The following is a 23,660-nucleotide window of genomic DNA, read 5'->3' on the forward strand; positions in this document are numbered from 1 at the left end:
CTAAGGGAACATGCTACTGTGTATTTCTCTGCACAGCAGAGAAATACACAGCAGCATGTCCTTGCTGGCAGGAGAGATCTGTGTGAGAGAGACCTGTGTTGTTTACACACAGTTCTCTCCCCTGTCAGTTTTACTCGGCGAGCGCCAGGTGCCGGCAGGGAATCTCCGTCCGGGACCCGGTGATTGACATCCCTAACCACCAATGGCGACATGGGCAGGATTGTGCGTGTGCGAGCCCCCTACTCATTAATACAAATCATGTTTATACGTGACTTTGCACAGCCCTGCCACCCTGTATCAGTAGTTCTACTATAGGGCAGCGGGAAAGCGGTTAATGAAGTTGTCAAGTAATAAAATCTCTTAGTAGCAAGGGAACCTAATTGTCTATGTAGCCCTACTAAAAAAATATTGGAAGCATTGACCCTGATTTACTATAGAAAGAGCAAGCTATTTTGTAAAAAATATCCAATCATGTGCAAGGAACATTAAAGACAAAAACGGTCTTTGCTTGAACATGGTTGGGTCATTGAAGTCAGCATGTTTACCACATTCCTTAATCTAAGTGAAAACTCACTTTGCAAAGAAAAAATGCACTTAGCTCAAGGAATGAGAAGAGAAAAATGTGTACAGCTGAGACGGCAGCAGTTAACTGAATCTTTTCTTTATAGAATAGCGGAGATGCTTACATTTTCTAGAAAAAATGATGCTTCAAATGCCCTCCAATGCTGCTCACATAACAAAAGGTGACCTCAGCTTGTCAAAAATGTGATCGTCCCCTTTAGCAGAGATCATGAAATAAAATGCTTTGCCTTTCTCTACCTGAGCAGCACTGGAGGAAGCATGGAACAGTTTTTTCTCCATTTATGGGAAGCATTTTAGCTTTGATGACTTCCTACCCACTTATGTAAGGCTGTTCACATGCATTTATGTTATTATTTCAGCATTAGCCTGCTTTAACCAAGCTGCTAGTGGTCATTGGGGTGGCCAGCATCAAGTCTTTTTAGTTTGGGAATACTAGCAACAGTAATTTATCACACCTTTAGTACTTTAACCGTTTACTTTTACATGAACTCATTGCTTTTTAGTACTTTAAGAAGCTCATCACTGTTAGAAGAGCCTTTTTCTACCTTTTTCCACTGGGGACTGCTTGAAATAATTTTCAGGTCTCAGGGAATCCCTGCTAAAAAAAAAAATCATATACTGTAACTATAGCACATCGAACATTAGCATATTCAGCAAGTTATAGATATAATAGAATGACGATTATGGCTTACCTAGTATATGTAACATCTTCCTGCACTAGACGAGCTTATTCTCTATAATGAACAATTGCCAGAAAGGGAACGCAGACTGTAAAAAAAAAGTGTAGAGTCCCTTTACATTGGTGGATGGTAGAAAAGTGCTAGCTTACATTGGAGGTGAATAGAAAATTGTTCCCTTATATTGGAGGACCACGAGAGAAGAAAAACCTTACACTGATGCTTCTTGGGAATATTGTCCTGTTACATTTGGGAAAAAGGAAAACATGTTTGTTACATTGGTGGTCAGTAAAAAAGGACCCTCTTATATTGATGGTCAGAAGGAAGACTGTCCCGTTGCATAAGGGGTCAAGGGAAAGAATGACCCATGCATTGGCAGTCAGTGAGAAAAGATCTTTACATTAATGGTCACTGGGAAGAATGGCATATTACACTGGGTGTCAGAGGAAAGAATATCTCCTTACATCGGTAGTCAGTAAAAGAAGGTCCTGTTTACAGACAGCTGAAAAAAAGTCAAAGGTTACTTGCCTGGATGAAGAGAGGCTCTACTGGTCTTGAGCCACGGTCTCTGCCAAGCCACGTCTGTGACAAAGCTATCCAGGCACTGTCAGATGGAAAATTAAATTGCCATTGCTCTGTCCTGATGACATGCATTTATAGTGCCTTGAAAAAGTATTCATGCCCCTTGAAATCTTCCACATTTTGTCATGTTACAACCAAAAACGTAAATGTATTTTTTGGGGATTATATGTGACAGATCGACACAAATTGACACATAATTGTGAAGTGGAAGGAAAATTAAAAATGATTTTAAAATTGTTTACAAATAAATATCTAAAACTTGTGGTGTGCATTTGTATTCAGCCCCCCCTCCCCGAGTCAATACTTTGTAGATACAGTTTTTGTAGCTGATGACTTTTAACGAACACAAAAACGGTTGGAACTCCACTTTAGGTCACCTAGATCTGAATGGGTGCCATTGAAAACAATGGTCTGCAACTTGTCATGCGGCTCTATGTGCCCAAAGTCGCATGACAAGGCGTGCAAGTGTGAATGGAGCCAGACAGGAAGTGTGTTACTGACCAGACCACCTGGGGAAAATATAAAAAAACAGACTAAAAACAGAAAACTAAGGCATCTACAATATATAAGAATTGATAGGTTACAATATGTTATTTTTTTGTTTTTGGGTTTAGATAAGACCAACTACATTTCACTGTAACACACCAAACAATGTTTTCCTTCCTCTTTTCTGATAGTTCCGCTTCTCTTTATTTTTTCTTTTATATTCCTGTTCCTAGGCAATTAGGATAATTATGTACTGAGCCTCCAGTCCACTTTGAAACTGTATTTATTTTATCTACACCTGAAAGATCATACAACAGTTTTTGATACACTTATCTTATGTTTTTTTCACAGTTTAATGAATTTTGAAAAACAGATTAAAGAAAATCTATGGTCACAACATACACTGTAATTTTATAACATCAGCACTGTAATAACAATACAAACAATAGTTATATTTGACAATCCAATATAATGTTACTTGAAAAATCTCCTTTCATGCTGTGAGTTCTGCCTGCCTGCTGGGCATCTCTTTCCACAACTTCCTGGATTCCCTGCATGCTTTGTAGCTTCTCCTCTGCTGTTTACTTTTAATTTCTAAGGACTACATGTCCCATGTTTCCTTGCTGAAACCCCTTCTCTTCAGAATGCAGGCTCTGTGAAATGTGTGACACAGCAGGGCCTAATTACAGAACATAGTGAATAAATGTCACAGAATTCAAGGAACTACATTTTTTGGGATCTTCACAAAGTAAGTTTACAGTCTTTATGTTGGTTCAGATTAACAGGAGTAGGCTGGAAATAACTGAAATACAATGTGGAAATAAATGTTTCTACATTTTGGCTATAGATATTGTTTGAATATTTTAAAATATGTAAAGTAGAAGTGTACCCAGACCAGTTAACATTGCTAAAACCACTAAGAAAAACCATTTTATGGGGTCAGTGTGTTTACCCAAGATTCACATCTTTCACATATTATTTGATTAGAAAATTGTTTGAATCTAGGGTATAATTTAAATTGTAGAGCCTTGCATGTCCACACTACAATATTTAATTATGGTCAAAATTTTGTTTTATGTGTAACTCCACCTTTTCCCATTTCTTTCCAACAAATTTAATACTGTAACAGCAAAAATTTGCCTATAAAGGTGGGTTAAAGTGTTACTAAACCCAGGACCCTACTAAACCCAGGAGCCTGCATTCAGTATATCTAGTCTCCCACAGTACACACAACATAGAACTGCAATTATTTTAGTAAATAGAAACTGCTAAATACACTGTTCAACAGGTAAAAAGTTTTGGGCATAAAATTAGCTAATCTTACATAATTTTGGGGTGCTGAAAACGAAAATGACCCTAAAAAATGTTGATTGGCTCTAGTTTCCATGATATATTCACCCATCTAATGACGTAAGCCATTCAAAATTATGATGCAACTTCAGCTGCATATTGCGCAATTGATACTGGTGACCAATAGAAAATTGCATGTATACTGAGATGATGCAATATTAGCCTTTAATTGCATCACTTCACTGCATAAAAGCTGCAGTATCTGTAGCTGATTGTAGTTCGACAGCGTCTTTACATTTCGTTTTATGCTTATATAGGCTACTCAGTAATGCCTCGAACTTGTGTGAATAAAGCAGATAATTTCTGCTATATCTGCGGTGAAATAACTTTTATCTCACAAAAAAGGAGGATAACAGGAATGATTAAGAAAGCCTACAACTTGTATTTTGGCTGCAAGATAGGAGACCAGGACAAGAGCTGGGCACCACATGTATGCTGCAATTCTTGTGGGACGGCACTGGAGCAATGGTTGAATGGAAAAAAGGCATCTATGCCTTTCGCTGTGCCAATGATTTGGAGAGAGTCAACAGATCATGTTAGTAATTGTTACTTTTGTATGGTGCCTCCAATTGTAAAAGGGCTAAATAAGAAGAAAAAGTTATCTGTGCACTATCCAAATATTCCATCGGCAATACGTCCAGTTCCTCATGGAGAGGGGCTACCAATTCCTAAAGCACCAGAATCCTTTGTGGTTGAGTCAAGTGAGGAAGAACCTGAAGCGTGTAGTCACGTGCAGTTGTAAGAGATAGCCCTTTCCTCGAATACAAGAGAAAAGCCAAGAGAAGCAAAACCGACACAAACTGAAGACAAAACTAGTGAGAATCCTAAGTATTAAAATGATTCAACTTAGCTTATGGCTATAATTTTTCTTGGTAATCCTATGCAATATATTATGCCATTTAGGCTTTGTTATGTAATCAATATCACTGGCTTTATATTTGTGGAAAGACATCTATCTATATAATTATTGTGCATTATGTAGTCATTACGCCTATAGTAGAAAACTTTCCGTTTACAGAAAAACTAGAGCCAATTGACAAATTTCATTGTTATATTTGAACTCAGAATGTGAAATTCATTAAGAAATGGATCCTTTTGTTTCCAAAACTGGCAAAAAATAAAAATTTGTTGAACAGTGATATCTGTGCTGATCACATGCACCCTCCCAAGAAAAAGAACTCTCTAGCAGTACACACCAAACTGAGCCGTGTTCTATCAGGAGATGAAATGGGGAATGTGGAAGAAGGGGAGGGTCAGAGAAGACAGGATTAAACATCCTTTTTACACAATGCAGAGGATTAACCCCTTAGGTTCCACAGTGAGTATAAGAAGCATGCTTCACTGCATATACAGACTGATTCTACTGTTGTGGGTTTAGTAACATCTTTAAGTATTGGCTGTGGTTAAAATAAGGTGTAATTTAATGATAAGGTGAAACCATTTGAAAAAAACACTTGAGTATTAACCAGCTGTAGACCTAGGCATTAATGGAAATCTCTAAGTCTATCTTCCACTCCTTTCCCTATTTTTCTTCATTTCCTGTTCTATCCTTTTTATGCCTTTCCTCTCTACTTGTTGAGTAAATGGGACTTTGCCTTCATGGCACTAACGATCAACAGGAACTTTTTTGATGATGTGTTTTATGTAGAAGAAAAAAACCTAGACTCCAGTTTTCACAAAACTTTATGCTGAATTGCTTCCCCAACCATTGTGCATTATATACATTGATTATTGTTTATTTTCATTCTGTATGTGAAATAACTATAACTCCCTATTTGGATTGATTTACAATGGCCCTATCATCTATTGCTTATTTAAAAATATTGAACGTAAAATGTAGCTTTTTTTTAAAGCATTCGTTGGGTAAAACTAGAAAGTGTATTTTTTGTTCTTTTTTGTCTTGAAATATGTAAAACGTTTACAAAAAAATGGAATAGAATACTAAAAAAGGAAGGCCCTTTTTTTTCTAAAAGCAATATTGCTTTTGGAACAAAAAGGGCCTTCCTATTTTAGGTAAGGTTAAAAGGTAAACCTCCAGTCAAAATTGAATATTAAAACAGAACTCAACTATATCCGAGCACCACAAACTGAAAACCCAATTTATTTCATTTTTAATATTCACAGCAAACCCACCCATCAATCCATGTCTCCATGCTTTATTTTGTTGTAATGTCACTTTGAAAAACGCCCCCTAGCATTTCTTGCTGTGCCCATCTTGGATAAGGGCAGATGATTCACGTAGCATTTACTTCCTGGAATCCATCTGCCTTATCTCTGGCTTGCAGGAGGGTGTGCTTAGTTGAGAAAGTCCATCCTCCAGATGAAAGAAAAAAAAAATGGCCATGAAGATTGCAGGGATGTATGACATCATTTTGGCCTAGGCCAGAAACCAGGAAGAAACTGAAGATGTGTAAAAATGGTTAAAACAAGTAAAAATAATATACCTTCCTATCTATTTAGTAATGCTAGCAGCATAAAAGATTAAATATAGATAATGCTGATTGCGAGTTTTTAGTTCCACTTCAAAATCTGTGCTGCATGCAGGGAGCAAAATCCATCTCCTGAGTAGTTATATTTTTCATCCAGACATTGCTGTACTTCAGTGGTTCACCAACCTCCTTTTGTCTGCTAGAACACCCTCCTGTATCACAGCCACCAATCCAATGTAAAGCTACTTTTAAAGTCTGACAGTGAAGATGCAAGTAGCAGAGCAAGAGGAAGTTACATGACAAAGGCTTCTGGAAGAACACTTCTACTGCTCTCAGATTGACCCCATATGAAGCTCTGTGGTTGTAACCCTTACATATACCCAATGCAGTGAATAGCCTCAGATAATACACAGAGTTGAAACCAATGTGCCTACATATGTTGTACCCCTGTTTATTTGCAGCATTCTCTTCTCTACATCAGTTCAGAGTCCAGAATTTATAAAGCTTGTCTGAACTTTAGGAAAATAGTGGGCAGAGAACTGAAATTATACAAAGTAGAGCTCAGTGAGAAGAGCTCTGAGAGCTGATTGAAGGGAAGGGATACATTACCCTTCACACAGCAAACAGAGCAGAGACTGTCAACCACAGGCTGTGTGCTTGAAGTCCCTCCCCTGTCACCATTTTTCGCTTGGTCCAGGAAAACGTGTCAGAAGTAATTCATGCTGATAGCAGTGGAATGAAGCAGCAGACAGAAATGATGCTTAGTGATTTGAGACAAGTACACCCTATAGAGGGGTATGCTTTGTTCATATTTCATGTCTGAGGTTTACAATCACTTTATGAGACCATTCACACCATTGCACTGCAGTAGCAGGTGTTACGGTGCAATATAGGTATATAAAGCCCAGATTTCCCTACTGATCACTACTGTGTCACCTTAAAGTTAACTACTTGTTATAAATGCTTCTTTAACAGAAGGACATTTGACAAAGCTGATTCATATTTGAATGGCATTTTTTATTGGAACAATTTATATACACTTGTACAAAATAGGGTTGTTCTACCATTTCATTAAACAATTCCATTTGCTTTCCAAAACCAAAAGACAGCAGAAATAACTTATGAAACTATACAAAAAACATTGTAAAAATTAAACAGTTGCAGAAATGACTATGCTAGAAAATTGCAAGTTATTGATCTGCATTTAACCTCGGTAATATCTTACCACTCTTTCAGAACTGGTGCTTGAGTAGCAACTATTCTGGAAGACTAGACGTAAGATGATTGGATCAAACAGAACTGGAATTTCCAACGAGTAATTCTTCATTATTTAATGTCCTTTACAATATCTGTTGTAGCAAAATCAATTATTCAAGTTTTTTTTTCAATTCTCAACAATACATAATGATCTTTTTTTTTACTATAGAGTGCTATAACAAAATTGTTAGATTCATGACATTTAAGGTTCATAACTCAGCAGTATGCTACAGATCACTGGCCACAAGAGCTCTGAAGGACCTCCAAGTTATGATATAACAATTTCCAAAGAAAACAGTTTTGCCAGTTAAGTTGGTGCTTTAAAATCATGTGAGGCCTCTAATTACAAGTTTCTGGCACTAAGTGGAGCACCAGTTTTCCCTTTTCTAAAAAGAAATCCTTGTTGCTGCAAAGCAAAATATAAAATAGTGAATTATCTTTGTGCCATACACAGTTAAAAATGTATTTGCTGCACCATGGTCCTGATTTTATTGCAGAATTCTATATGGATACTTTACACACATTTGTATTATGATAAGTGGAGTGTGCTGATAAGTCTTTAAAAATGAAATAAATGGGGTTTGTAGTTTTATTTATAGGAAAGGAAGGCAGGAAATCTTGTTCTCAACACTTTTTCTATGCTGGTTTGGCCAAAAGTAAGCTCATATAAAAATGTTGATATTAGGGTGCTCAATTAATAGTTTGACAGATGGAAAGGGATATAAAAACACATTTAGGAAATATCAGACATAACAGAACATACAGTAAATCCAAGATATAGCTGAACATGTTTAGAGCAGTGATCCAGGAAATGTAACTGGAAAGTTAAAGTTATGAGTTAAATACATTTACTTCCATACTGTCCTGTGTGAGATCTGTCCAAATTGTAAATGCGGAAGTACCTTTAAAACAATGCTTATTTTCCTGATGCCTTCTACTTCCAGGCCTTGCAATTTTGGAAATGGAACTAGTAACGTTTAGACTTCTATTGCTGCAATTAATTCCATATAAAAAGAAGCAACAAAAAGTAGGTAGGCTGAAAGCACTGAACTAGCAGTCCACGGCAATTTGGGCAGAAATTTAGTAGCCCTGGATCTCAGACAGCATGGAGGTAAGTGGATTTAAAACATTACACTTCTTGTTTTCCTTTACAATTATATTTCATGAGGCTCTCTTGTTTAACTCTTTGACGCTGAGAACACACAAATCTGCAGCCTCTCAGCAGCTGGGCCTTAGCGCCGAGGGGCCGCATATTTGCATACACAGTGTAAACAAAAGATAGGCCGAGAGTGCATGCCCTGCACGCTCCTGGCACATTTACCGATGCCTCACAGAAAGGTCCCGATCGCTACTTGTGGTTGGGAGCTTTCCGATCATGTGACTACCGTGACAGCCAATCATGGCGGTCACATGAACCCTAAACCCTGACCCGCCTCCTGGTGTCACAAACCCCTTAAAGGCCCGGGAGGCGCTGGCGCCAAGAAATATAATTATAAAAATGTCAAAACTCAGGCCTCCTATTTTTATTCAGGGATCATCAATTTTGTATATTTTATTTCTTTTGATAAAGCTGCACTAGACAAACATATTTGAAAAACATGAAACATGTCCAGCCAAATCTATTTTATAAATATATTTAGCCAATTAACCAACAAGATTTTGTTATACATTTAAAAAGTTATGGATTCATTTTTACCACCCCTTACTTGGTATAATTATTTTGTATTGAGAGATCTTAAAAGAACTTCCTTCAAGGCAGCGTCAATGTTTCTTTGAACTATATTTTGCCAGTTTTTTTTTACTTTTTAGCATTTATAAATTTCACTTTTATATAGCAACTGTCCATGTCAAACATTTTAAACTTATAAAGCAGTTATCTTGATGATCTTTATAAAGGCACCCTTTTGTATGTAGGTACCACAAGTGGAAAAATCCTATAAAGGTATAGATGGCAGATGATAGTGGCCAGTGATCACTGCTTATAAACTAAGGTATCCTATACAGTGGAGGTGATGGCCACAGCAGCCAAAGAGAGTATATAGGTCAACTTTGGAAACAAAATTAACAAACAGGATTGGATGTTTCTAACCTTCTTTACAGTGTAGTCTTGGTCTATAACCAGCATGATCACCAATATCATTCTAGAGACATCAATAGTCATCTTACATACATCTTATATTACAATTTTGTTTGTAATTCAGGGCCTGTGCATGGGGATGTAAAGATTTAGAATTGAAGGATTCTTATCACCTAGGGTCCTGGAAGACAAAACAATGATCAATAATTTATTTTCATCTCAAAAACATTTTAAATGCATGATAGGTTGATATAAGTCAACATCTCCACTCTCTATTGTAAAGACTACTCCTGTAATGTATTGATATTATCTAAAACATCCTTGGCATACTTCCTTCTATACAGTAAATATTGTCTCAGCAACCAAAGCCTAAACTTTTAGTTTAAATCAGCTAAATGCTTTCCAGGTGCATTAATAAAAAATGTGTGGGAAATCTTACATTTCGTTTTTTTTCTTACAAAGCAGCCACATCTTAAGTTGAAATACCTGTCACCTGTCAACATATTCTAAGAGAAGAACCATACCTCTCTGTGTAGAAACCAGTAGTCTCTCTACAGAGGTCTGACACCCCCAACCCCCCCCCCCCCCCCGCTTGCTGAGTGAAACCTAGAGTTCTCCAATCTGCAGGGAGCAGAGCTCTAGGTCTGACTCCGCATGGGTCTTGTCTAACCTCTGCAAGGAGATAAAGGAGATAACTGCTTCTACACACAGTACAAGGGTCTTACTCTACAGCAGGGGTCTCCAAACTATGGCCCTCCAGCTGTTGAAGCACTACAATTCCCATCATGCCTCTGCCTCTGGGAGTCTTGCCTGTGGCTGTCAGAGTCTTGAAAGGCCTCATGGAACTTGCAGTTCCTCAACACCTGGAGGGCCATAGTTTGGGGACCCCTGCTCTACAGCATGTTGGCAGGGGACAGACGTTTTTTTTTTACACCAGGCTGTGATTGCTGCATGCAACCACATCCCGAGTAAAAACTATACTATAAGACTATAAACTATAAGACTCTGTACACCTCTTGTTCTAATGCACCTAGAATGTATTTAGCTTATTTAATCCAAATGTTCGGTTGGGCTTTGGTATGAGTTTCCAAATTGCTAATTTTCTGTCAAGTCGAATGCCTATAGCAGCTAGCGCAAACCTAATCAAATTTGTGAAACACAGAAGAAAAAGAAAACCTTATGTGAAGTTGAGAAAAAGCAAAAAGTCCAATTAATTAAAAAATGCAAGTATACAGAAGGATGACTAGGCATTCACTGCCCAAAGTCACGTTCCTACAGTGATAATGACTAGAGGCTGTACTGTAGTTGAGAAAAAAAACTACTGTTGAATCATACGTATGGTTTGATTTCTTCTGCCACTCAAGGGCTAGGTTTGGTTACTTTCATGGAATGTTTACTACTGTTTGCCAGTCTTGTACTGAGCATTACGTACAGTTTATGTTAAAAAAAAAAAAAAAAAAAAAAAGCATGATGATGTAATTCTGTAGAACAGGAACATGCATGAGAAAATGTATTAGAATTCCTGAATCTGACATTATGGAGCATAAGCAGCCCCATTTGATTTAAAGCCACAGCAAAATGTTATAAAATGTTATAAAAATGTTGGTTTCAGAAGTGGTAAAGAAGACACATGCTTTGTAATTCAATCACAAAATAAACATTTCCTTAACGTCACTTAGACTAAAGTTCACTTATCTTAAAATTATAATGACTTAAATGATGTTTTTCTTTTGTACTTATAAGCTGAAACGTTGAAGCTCTATTTATACAACTTGTCATACTTAACCACTATAAATCCAATTTAAACCTGTAATATTTCTATACACCTTAAAGCAAGTCAGGACGCTGTAAATACAATGCTCAAAGATCTTATGTCAAATACTTAACAGACAAACATCATTTTATCTTGAAAAACAAATCTTATCTGCAACAATTACATACAGAATAAGGGGTGCTTGTGTTTGAACATGAATGCAAAAAACCCCACAAGTTTCTTTCTTTATTTCCATAAGTCACTGTATATAATTTGTGCTTGTTGATGACGTTAAGTTTTTTTTTTTTTTCTTTTCCTTCTGCTCGATGTGCAAAACCAGAAATGCTTGTAGTTGTCCTCATTTAGCCTTTTTAAAAGATCTCCCACTAAAACCACATGCTGCCCCTGGCAGTAAAACAGAAATCGTAAAACCAAACCATACAATATTTTTTTTAGGTTTTTTTTCCTTAATCTGGCTACCTTGACTGGAAGAATTACTCGGCTATACGGAATAAAGAATTGGGTGTTTCAAAAACTGAAACAGAGGTAGAAAGTGTATAATGTTATTTTTTCCTGACATTCCTGTTTCATAGTTTATTGAACTGTAGTGTTGTTGTTGATTTTTTTTCTTTTTCTTTTTCTTTTTTTTTTTTTTTTGCAACAGTTTTTATATGGCCTAATAACTAACAAAAGATTGCACACTGTATAATAATAATAATTTCTGATCAAGGATACACATTAAATAAAACAGAAAACAAAGTGCCTACTGTGCTGTACCTCAAATAGTTTCACCAGTAAACGAGAAGGATTATATTTTGATAATTTAGTTCTTTTTAAAATCTAATATGGCTCTAATTGCTTTTGAAAAACGAATTTTCAGTGCACAAGAAAAATGTTCTTTCCACTGCCCCTCTAACTACTGATATTTAAATTGTATTGATGGGGATAATAACCCTAAATTAAACACTTAAAATAAAGAGGTCATATTATTAATGCACAAATACATACATAAAAGCCTCCTGCATTAACAGAGTATATTTGCAAAAATAGGCTGTGCAGTGTCTAATGTTATCATCCAAGGCAGGCTGATGATAGGCTGACTGCAGTGCTGACTACAGGATTGGAAGTCAGCTGTGCAATCCAAAATAGCTCTGCCTGCAAACAGAAGACTAGCCCAACATATACAGGCATATTCAATAAGGCTGACCAAATAGCAAAGTGCAGTACCTCATAGTAGCAGTCTGAAGACATCTTTTAACCACTTACCACCCAGGCATACATGTAAAAATCACCATTTTTGCTAAAAAAAAAAAAAAAAAAATTACTTAGAACCCCCCCCCCCAAACATTATACATTTTTTTTAAGCAGCTGCACTAGAGAATAAAATGATGGGTGTTGCATTTTTATGTAATGTGGTATTTGTGCAGTGGTTTGGGGAAAAATACAATTTAATTAAAGTGCACACTAACACAATATTGTACCCAATTTTTAGGAAAATATAAAACATGATATTACACTGAGTAAATAGATACCAAACATGTCCGCTTTAAAATTGCATGCGTCCATGGAACAGCGCCAAATGATGGTACCTAAAAGTCTCCATAGGCAATGCTTTAAAGCCTTTAGAGGTTACCAGTTTACAGTTACACAGGAGGCCTGGACCTAAAATTAGTGCTCTTGCTCTGTCGTTTACAGCAATACCTCACATGAGTGGTGTGATCAGCATTTGGGCGGGAGCACAGGGAGACAGGAATTTTTTTAAAAAATTGTTATTTTATTTAAAACTTTTTTTTACTGTACCCTTTTTTTTATCAACTTTATCTCTATCACAAGGGAGAAACAACATCCTTTGCATAGCATGGTCCGTGACAGGTCCTCTTTATGAAGAGACCTGGTGTCTATTACACCCCCAGATGTCTCCTCTTGCCTCCAAAGCATCTAATCCAACCAAGATTGGTTCAATCAGATGCTTGTACAAGCTGGTAACAACTTGGAAACAATAAACCAAATTGAAGTGCTGGAATCCTCGTCACCTCTGGTTTCTAATCTCACATAGAGGGAGGAACAACATAAGTTCTTCTCTGTTCAGACCCAGGATTCCGCTGATTGGAGCAGTCCTGGGCTCCCAGAATGAACATGAGAGCCCAGAAAAGGCAGTGGTGGGAGGGGGGTGGTCTCTATAGCCACTCAAATCACTTCTACTATAAAGGGAATCGCCAGCTGAAAATGTGGATACTGGGATGATGCCTGCAGGTTCCGGCATCATCCCGGTATAACCACTGAAACCCTAGGACATCATATAACATCCTACAGGTGGCAAGTGGTTAACCATAAGAAATACAAAAATGTTCCCAGCATTCAGCAATATGATTTCAGTAAACTGCAATCCAACTTACTGCAACGGGTTACTGCAATTTGCAGACCTGTTCTTTGTCCTGCCTTGCAGAATATGCCATATTGTGACTGACTGTGGCTATTATTCAGAACTCATATATGATTAATCTTGTATTTTAGGTTTTCTGGTCCTTTAAATCTGAATTGTAACCTTTTTACCAGTAACTTGCATTTATCTGCGTGCATTAGACTCCATTAGATGCACTTCTAATGTACGATCCAGCTGGAAAAAAAAATCTGAAAGACACCAAATAAAATAGGCACTAAAGGCCTTTGAAAATTGTACAAAATGTTATAAAAAGGGAGACCCTTGGCACTTGCATGATTATAAAACTGTCCCAAGGGTAATTATAATATTTTATGAAGGGGGTCGGAACTACAGCTAATATTTTATCCCCGTGCATATATGTAATTGTTATAAAGGCTAAGTGAATCAGAAACATCATGTACAAAACCTGACTGGCCTTGTTAGTAATGCGTTGTGACATGGCATCCCTATAATTTAATTAGTAGGATAGCTATAAGGCAAATAGCTGATAGTGTGGAGTTACTCACAACAGTCCTTTCTACTATTTCAAAAAAGAATGATTGGAGTGCTTATACTAAGGAATGAACCTAACTTTTTAAGTACAGACACATAAATTTGTAAACCACCTGTCTGGCCAGATTCTGCATAGTTATCCCCCCTCACAACTGGAGAGGCCTACCACACCAATAAGCAGCCTCTCAGGTATGGAAAAAGTCTATAGGCGTCATGTGAAATAGGAAACATAAGGTGCAAAAAAGTCTTCATTCCATTTGGTGCTTCTGGCTACCAAATGAAGTTATGTAAACGTGAATTGAATAATTAGATCAAGAACCTAAATGACACAATTGTGAGGCATTTAAAAGAATGACACTTTCTGTCAGTCTGTACATGCAGAGTGCCGTCACACAATCAGAAAGTGCGATACTGTAGTGGATGCAGTGACAGACCATTTGCCTGGAATTGATCTAAAGACTCCTTGCAAGTTTGCACTGCCCAGTGTTTCAGTGCTTAGTCTCTTAAAGCACTGAAAAGATGGCATCGCTGCTGTCAAAAGCTGAATCAAACATTCTGGTTTTGCAAAAACTGTTCCTCGTTGCTATGTGAGATATAAAATGTGCATAGCAACCTACAGGTGTAATAAAATGACCCTCTGATATTATTCTAAACTTGCAGGGTAAAGGCATATGAGTTCTTTCAGAGTCTTCTGTGGAGCTGTGTGTCATTCTTCAACAGATGCACTCAAAGCAGACATAGAGATAGCCTGCTCAAAAGCTGGGTAAGGTGTGAATATATCCATGGAAGGACATTTATCTTAAGATACTGCAAACTATATACAGTATGATTACTGAGCATTGTGTCTCCCAATAACAGCTCTTTTTCATCAACCTACAACATGACAGGTAAAACAACAAGGCTTTCATCCTCTAAGAGTTCCAGTCCTTAGTGTACTTAAGTTCCATTGCTGTTCACCATGCTCCAAGGAATAAGGGATGGTGCTGGTCCTATAAAGTGCACCTTATAAGTCAAGTCAAACTAGGTGACTGATGAGGTCCATAATAGTGGGAGACTAGTATTCCATCAACAATAAAACACATATTTCAAGACATTGTAAGACAATAATCCACAAGAAACCAGGTTCAAGTATACTCTATACCTGCTCGCTTCATAAGATGTATATGTTCCAAATACCATACGGTTTCATCAAAAAAGAAACAAAAAAGTATTCCCTTATATTTGTAAGTACGTGTTCTCGTACTCCTTTCACAAATGTAAAGCTGATCCATTGTGGTTTCTATTTCATAAACACATATTCATGCCAGCGCAAGCACAAAAGATCTTACAGTCAAAACCGTGATGGTACAGATTACACCACTACAAAAAATACCTAGATTCGTGTGCCACCAAAAGAAACTGGGCAGCATTTTCCTTTAATATAACTGCTGCAGAAGCATGGATTTTAAAACTGCTACATTTCTTTTGAAAAGATGCAAGAAGATGATATGTACAGCAGCTGAAATTTTGTGTGACAGCTTTGTTGACTCAAAGATGCAGTATTCAGATAAAAGCTGAACTGGACCTCTTGGACCTTTTGATCATGCTGGGATGGAAATCTGTGTGGCGGCGGGCATGCTTGGTCAAGTGGTCACTCCTCATGAACCGCTTCTCGCACAAGGGACATCGAAACTGCTTCTCTCCTGTGTGGGTTCGGTAATGGCGGGTCAGCTCATCAGATCGAGAGAACTTTTTAAGGCAGTCTGGCCATGTGCATGGAAAAGGACGTTCACCTATGGGGGCAAAAAAGAATTACCTAAAAAAGAGAAAAAACAGAACCCACAGGAAATATATGTAAGCTGCAGATTTAAATTTTCTGTACCCTGAAATCTTATCAGGAAAATTGTGTAACTAAACAAAAGTTCAAAGGTGATAAAACTCAAAGGAAAAGGCCTTTGTTCTCACTAAAGAAGTAATTACTAACATAATCCTGAATAAAAATGTGTATAGTCTGTGTAAATTGAACACAAAAAAGTTGTCCAGAGGCTTGTTAAACTGTTTCCACTTACCCAAAAAGGGAGAGCTGTACTGTTGCAGCCCATCAAGATGGAAAACACTGATTTGATCATAAACTCATGAGTCAGGGAATGGGCTGATTCTTTCAGAGCCTATACACACATAGGTGTTTTGCTTTGTGACAGTTTACCATTAGTGTCTATGTCAACCATCTTTATTTTGCACCATTATTATTTACCATACAAGTTGTTGGAAATTCAAAAGCAACTTGAATCAGGTCAAATGCAGGCCAGGAAGATATCAACTACTAGTCAAATGCACCTGTCCTTCAATTCTGAATGATCTTAGGATCATGTCAAACTGATTGCAAAGGCAAGCTGTATTTGTCCTTTGACACCACTAAAAGCCAGTCAACACTGGCCCTTAAAGTACACCTGTCAGCTATTATTGTACAGGCAACTAGAGTTGCCACGTATTTCAGAAATCTTTGCACCATGAGAACTCCAAAAGGTCACCCACTCTAACCTACAAATGTTGCCACTTTTTTGTAATGCTCAAGGCTGGCTTGGCCCCCTGAAACTTCCTATTTGGTAAATTTGTTTTTGGCCTTGGGTCTTTAGTACCAAAACAGTACAAAGCCATCAAGTTCCCTAACGTGTCCCTAAACAATGAATGGTACCAAAAGCTTAACTCTCTTTATACCTACTCTATTAACCTGACATCCAATATGAGCTCTTTTACTCTTAGCCCCCTTGACCCAACACTTGACCCTCTTCCACCCCCCAATGCTAAAACTTTAAATGTATTTTAAGCATCAACTGTTTCTGATCATAGTCACTGGGAAAGAAGTGACATCGAACTGAAAATTCTAGTGTTGTCTTTAGAAGAGAAGATGACAGTTGTCTAAGAATTTCTACAAACTTTGGCAAGATTTCCTCTCACTGCTGAGTCTCCAGGACACATAGTGAAGTTGAATGTCCCCAATCAGATACAGATAGCAAAAATGAGAAGGGGGTTTACGTATTCCCTGCTTTATCAAAAGGAAAATGTTTTGGCTTTAGATATGCTTTAACCTAACACTTATGATAAGCTCTTAGCTCTAAACTTAAACCCCCCCCCAAAAAAAATATTTTATTTCCACCTTTATTGCCACTTGTGTATCAGTTGAGAAGAGTTCTACTCACTTCCTATCTGAACAGGAAGTGGTGAAAAATGTCTTTAATAAAGACACGAAAAAAACAGAGGGATGCTTAGAACTGTTTTTTGCTGTCTATGCATTCCTGTTTACCATTTATTGTACCATTAATGATAATGCTAGGCTTTGTTGACGATTGTTCATGACTTTTAGTGGCAAGAAAGAAATGGTAAAAAGAAGTACAGTCACGGAAGGATACTACCAAGCTGTGTTTGGTGGGGTTTTTTAAAAAAAAAATTTTTAACAGAAAGGCTCACTTTAACCCTTCATCTGACCTAACCCCAATATTATATCCTAACATTAAATAACCCCTTCTTCTGCATGCTTGTTCTATGCCAGACATGGACTCTTCAATGGGCGATAGCATAAAGTATGAAAGGTGGTCGGATGGCCTTCTAAGAAGTTTCAATGGCTGCAGATTAGAGCAGCACAATAAAGTTTCAGGGGTCCTGTGGCACTTTTGTAAATTTCTGAAGATACGTTCATATGGGAATTAAGACCAGTGCTTGTTTTATTAGTTTTATTTCATGACATATGTACTTCAGCTCCCCTAGAAGTTAAAGTAGCCAGAATTCTCCTTCCTTCAGTGACATCAGCCACTCTGAGAAAGAATGTTTTTTGTTTGGTACATACTGCTACAGATAAGCCTTCCATTCTATGGGTATTCTCTTCAACACATCCCTTAGAAAAAAGGTGTACTCACAAATGCTTTACAGGTTTAAGAGAAGTCCTTACATTTTACATAGTCCTTGGCTATATAAAGAGTTGCAAGCTACAAATAAGCTAAATCCTGTGTGAGTAGAAATAGCTTACAGTATAACAAAAGGCAAAACTTTTGTTTTTCAATTTTGGACAGAGCGGAGATGGATTAGAACACCTGTCAGTTGTTATTGCTGCCTGTGCCCTCGATAGGGAGTATCGCCCTCTATTTGTCCTGTTTACCATTATCAGTGAACGGGAAAGTAAAGAAAATCCAAAATTTGGGGTTGTTCCCAGAAAAGTAATAAGAGGAGAAATCTTCCAAATAGGGACACTAGTTCTGGGACCTGGGGATTCCCAAGAGATTCCCTTAATTTGCAGGGATTTCCTCTCACTTCCTGTTTTGGCAATGGCACATAAAGTGAAGGTGAATCTCCTCAATGGGACAGATGGCAAAAATAAAACTTACATGGGTTATAACCGTCCTTACGCTATCCAAAATAATAAAAAAAAAAACTTTTGCCTTTAGTTCTACTTTAACTCGTGATTTTCTTTCAGGGCAAGGTTCAAAAGGTGCATAACCCCTTGCTTAAGTAGCATGGGGCCAGAAATAGTGGGGTCAGGCCTAGGAATAACAAAATATTATATTTTTTTCCTTTGCAACACACATGCAAAAAATATTTTCTTCTATCAATAAAGACCTAATAAGATGGAAAGAGTGGATATTGCTTCATAAATGGGTGCATTTTGCTCCAGTGAGATGGGTCTTGTGAGAGCATACAGCTAGGAGATGTGCCCTAAAATCTATAAGTTCCATTTCTATGCATCAACACTGAAGCATGAGTTTGAATTATGGAAAGTAAGCACAGACTTAATCAATAAGATGCAAAGTACAATGACGTGCAGCCATCCACACTGGCCAATACGATTTCACCTTTCAGTTTAGACTGAAACTGAAAGCTGAAATCCTTTGTTGTTTTGAACGGTTGCTATGGCGTACTGCGCTTAAACGTGAAAAAAAAAACAGGACTGTTTTTGAACACCAGACAGGCCAAATACGTTTACTTATTTTATATGTCTCTGTAACAAAAGTATTTTATACAACAAATTATAGTATGTATGTCTATCTATCTATCTATCTCTCTATCTATCTATATATCTATCTCTATCTATCTATATATATATATTATAGCTGAAGAAATAAAAACATCCGACTGGCCATGGTAAAGCCTTGTGTTGCTTACTTTCATATATGCAAAAGGATCCCTTTTACCTGCTTCGAACACGTGGACATTAGTCAGAGCTCCATATACACTGCTGTAGATCAGTCATAAATTCCCACAGTTGTCCTGATCTCATGATGCAGCAGTCACCCACTTAAACACTCCATTTGTTCATGACTAGTGCTGTACAGTCGTGACTAAATCCAGACCCATCAATAATCCTCTTCCCTCTGCACATGACACATAGCTCACTCAGCATTGTAACCCAGTCCCATTATTTCACTGTTTAGAAATGTGAACCTATGATATAATTAGCACTCCATTGCTCAATCAGTTGCATCATTTTATAGATCAATATATGGTACTGGGACAAGTGACATCAAGTAACGGCTGGCAAGACTATATAATGGGACAGCTATATCAAAAGAGCACTAGATTTCACAGCCAGCCTTGTTCCTTAAAATAGCTATTCACAGCATGTACTCTAACATATTAATAGGATCAATGTGCAGATAGAAGTTGAAGAGCGCTGAATAAAATATTGAAGCAAACCATGTGATCATTGTAAAATATAACTGTATGATTAGTTAGCCAGATTCCCTCTAAATGCTCGGGATCACTAGTGAAGAGCTTGGGCTCAGGCTTGGTTTGGGATTGATCATCCCTTCTGACCACTTATGGAAGCCCTATACTTAAAAATCATTAACCTTTCTGGAATTTGCATGGTGCATTCTTCGGAAAAAAAAGTCTTTGTTTGCACCCACAGCTGTTTCATAACTTCTTCAGAGAAGCTGTTACAAGTGAGCAAGGCTGTACTTTTCCACTGACACACCCAGCCTTCACTCTTTCCTGACTGTAACCAATTAGGTCAATGAAAACAAAAGATTATTGCTCTGGGTTTCACTGGAATCCAGAAGAAATTCTTCCTAATCAGCAATTCTGTTTTTTTTTTTTTTACATGCCTTCAATAAAAGATCAGCCTAGAAAAGATCTAAACTACAATTTACACTGGCAAGTGTTGAGGCTAAAAGCTTTGTGGTGTCACCTCTAGCTCCGGGTTTCTCTATGCTACGTTTGGCAGGTTGGAGCAGGGTAACTGCAATGTCATCCAAACTGATTAAAATGCAAACAAGATGGAGCTTTCTAATCTCAACGCACAATTTGTATTTTTCTGTGTCATGCCATGAATCACCACACCCTTAATCCAAAAGACAGGACGGAATATAGATCAAGCTCTATCTTGCAATGTGAATCATAAAGGTTATTCTGATTCATGTCTTTTTACTGGTGCTGAGAACAGCAGCAAGGGAGAGAAACCAGACACAGCATGCCGATGCAGAGAAATGAGGATTTTTAGTGGCATCCTAAGAGACTTCACATCTAATAATGTATAGAAATGCTGTAAATAAAGTGCTGTAGTATTTAATGTCATTGTGATTCAGCTGCTGTTGGAGATAGAGTGTCTGGGAGATACACTGTATACTGTCTGAGCGCAGGCGGTGGAACAGCAGAAACACAATATCCTCAGTCAGTCTCAGTGGAAGAGGTAATATGAGGTCACCTACTTGGTATGGGAGTGCGGAAGCAGATAATGAAGAATGTGATTAGACAGTTCGTTCTTACCCCTGCTGGCTCTTAATCAAACAAGGAAAAAAACACAGAAAAATACAAAACTGCCAACACTGGAAAGGCTCCTAGAAATACTTACAAAACTGCTGAATCTAAAAATAGACTCTGCTTGGGAACATTTTGTTGACGTAAAGTCTCAGAATGATTTACCACCAGACTTTACCGGGACCGAACCAGCTAACCAGCTCAGTGCCTACAACACCGATAGATGCCCTTAGTCAACTAAAGTCAGCACTAAAATCGCTACGACGTATGTGGCATTTTCAGAAGAATGGGACTTATAGCCGAGTGCCTTGTTCGTGGCAACTGGTCATGGGTATGCACCTTCTGAGATCTCTATGTTTAGTGAAAGGCAACCCAACCCAGGTGTAGGTTGCTTGTTGTGTGACGTCATGCTGCAATACACGTGTAAGTGGTGGCTACCCACCGGTTGGCTGGGTTACAAATATAGGCGTAACCAAAGGGTGTTCCCCCGAATCCACGGGAACCACCTCCTTCAACCTCAGCAACACGTCGCTACAACTACGTTGCCAAAAGCAGCATGTATCACTGGAAGGAGACACAACTCCTTTGACTATCTTGGGTCATGGTGCCACCGGGGAGAGGATGGAGAACACCGAACATAGGACATCCTCCACATATTGTACTTGGACTCCGACACTTTTTTTTATTACTGCAGTATTCTCCGGCACTCATTTAGTAGAGAACAGAAGCTAGGATTAGGGGCACCAGCCTTCTGGTAACCTCAAATTTAGTGGAGATCTACCGGAGAGGGTGCTGAGTTATGTCATACAACAATATTGGAAGTACCCTACCATTTTCTAAACTATTTAGGTAGGAAAAATCACACATCTGTACCTTGAAATGATACACAGTCTTCTGGAAGAGCCATGTTCTCCACCTGCAAACATCAAGATGTCATCACACAAACCTGATGTGCCCTTGGACTGGAGACACCTGACTGCAGACCTCAAGGAGCCACCACTGCAGATTTTCATGAGGTCTATGCTCTGGTGTCCTCATTTGACATCTGTTTGGCAATAACAATGTGTCCTTGTTTAGCAATCTGTGAAAAGGCTGGCTAGATTGAAGGTGGTGCCACCATCTGATGGTCTACCCATGTTGTCTAGACAGGTGCTTCTCATTGAGGTGTCTGAATGTACAACCCCCATTGGTATTATCACTCCCCCCAACACAGTACCCCAACATTAAAGGAAAAAGGTGGTCTAGATGGCCACATGTCTCTGTCTGGTTGGTGTGTGTGGTAGTGGTGGTGGGTTGGGTTACTGACCTGTGTGCACTCTGTAATGGGCTTTAAGGTGGGAAGATTTGCCATAGACTTTGCCACAGCCGGCATAGGGACACCTGTGCCTCTTTTCACTAGTGGAGCCGGCGGGGCGTGGCGGGGAGCTGGGCGTGTCCGGGCTGGGTGGGCGTGGCGGCTGCTGTGTGGAGCCCGCTTCGGGGCTGTAGTCCGTCCGGCTGGGGGTCGTGCTGCTGCTACTGCTGTGGTAACTGTGGCCGGACTCTGTGGTCACGTCACTGTCCGAGCTGAGCTCCTCGTCGCTGTAGACCGGGGAGGGCAGGGGCCGGTACTTGTTTAACTCCAGCAGGCTCTTGGCTATGGTCAGCAGGGTGCAGTAGTCCTTCCAGGCTTCCCCGGGTCCCCCCTCGTGGTGCTCCTTAGTCAGAGGCTCGGGCATTGTCCGCAGGTGGTGCAGGCTGGCCTCAGGCTCGCTCATTCTCCTCAGGTGCTCGGCGGTGGCGGGGCTGGTGGCAGGTGTAGAGGGAATAGTAGTAGTAGGGGGCTCTTCCTGGTCAGCTGCTCTCGTGCGGTTGGAGATGGACACCAGACACTGAGCAGCCACGAAGTCCGTGTAGGCGACTGCTGTCATTGCCAACGCGGGGGGCGGCTAGAGAGGAGGCTGAGGAGAGCTCCAGCGACAAAGTCGTGTAGTGGTGTGGTGCAGCTAGCAGTGTGTGCTCCTCCTGAGCAGCACCCAGCCCCTCATCTTCATCAGACAGCACTAGTCTGGGACCTCCCCACTTCTACTACACAATGCCCCTCCTGTGTCTGCACCGCACTTCTCTACCTTCTTTCACAAAACTTGGGTGCCACAAGCAAGCCAGCCCACACGTGGCACCTACCGAGCCCGCGCCATTCTTGTCTGCCCCTGTCCGGCACAAGGGGCCACCACCAGGTGCTTTGTCTACTTCCCTGTCCCCACCACTGCACGCATCCTCCTCAATCATACACAGTCTGGGATGAAATCTCAGACAAAGCTGTATATGAGACACACTTTTTTTTCTCTCTCACTCACTCCCCCCGGCCCCCCTCCTCCTCCACCTTCCACTCTCAGGGTTCAGGCATTCTCCTGCCTCAGTAACAATTTAACAGAACCCCACGCGTCACAATGGGATGCGGCTCCCATAGGTTCTAGGAGAAGGGGACATTCTATTCTGTTTACCTCCGGCCCCTTCTCCCAATCAGGGCGCCCCCCCCCGGTCAGAGGCGGGGAGACAACTTCAGTCACGGCCAATCAGGTGCCTTCTACAGTTTCCAGCGTGCTACTCAGCCAGACGCACATACACACACATACAGACAGGCACACAGCTGGCTCTTAAAAGGGCGATCCTTCACCATCTGTTCTCTTCTCAGGGTGCTGCTCTGCTACAAGCTCGCTTTATCACCCACTCACCTGGAATTGCCTTTCCACTTGCCTGATCTCAGACGAAGTGAACTTGTGGAATGATGATTTTACTGCTAAGTGCTCTAAGGAAGTGGAAAACA

At 39.3% G+C, this 23,660-nt stretch overlaps 1 protein-coding gene across 2 annotated transcripts; it reads right to left on the minus strand.

The window, feature by feature from the left end:
* Positions 1–7,102: 7,102 nt before the first annotated feature.
* On the minus strand, positions 7,103–23,206 carry KLF9 (KLF transcription factor 9). Of its 2 annotated transcripts, XM_089691061.1 has the most exons (3): positions 22,161–23,206; positions 15,693–15,900; positions 7,103–9,621 (listed from the first exon to the last, which is right to left on the minus strand). In XM_089691061.1, exons 1-3 carry the CDS (start codon positions 22,762–22,764, stop codon positions 9,561–9,563), a joined length of 873 nt encoding a protein of 290 aa, XP_089547187.1. In that variant the 5' UTR covers positions 22,765–23,206; the 3' UTR covers positions 7,103–9,560. The 2 variants fall into 2 exon arrangements, with proteins under 2 accessions (XP_089547187.1, XP_089547188.1); XM_089691062.1 differs by having other exon boundaries at positions 7,103–15,900.
* Between the last annotated feature and the right edge of the window lie 454 nt (positions 23,207–23,660).

The sequence above is a fragment of the Staurois parvus genome, unplaced genomic scaffold (genome assembly GCF_062004578.1).
Source record: "Staurois parvus isolate SC_StPar_1 unplaced genomic scaffold, SC_StPar_1.0 ptg000549l, whole genome shotgun sequence".
Taxonomy (NCBI): domain Eukaryota; kingdom Metazoa; phylum Chordata; class Amphibia; order Anura; family Ranidae; genus Staurois; species Staurois parvus.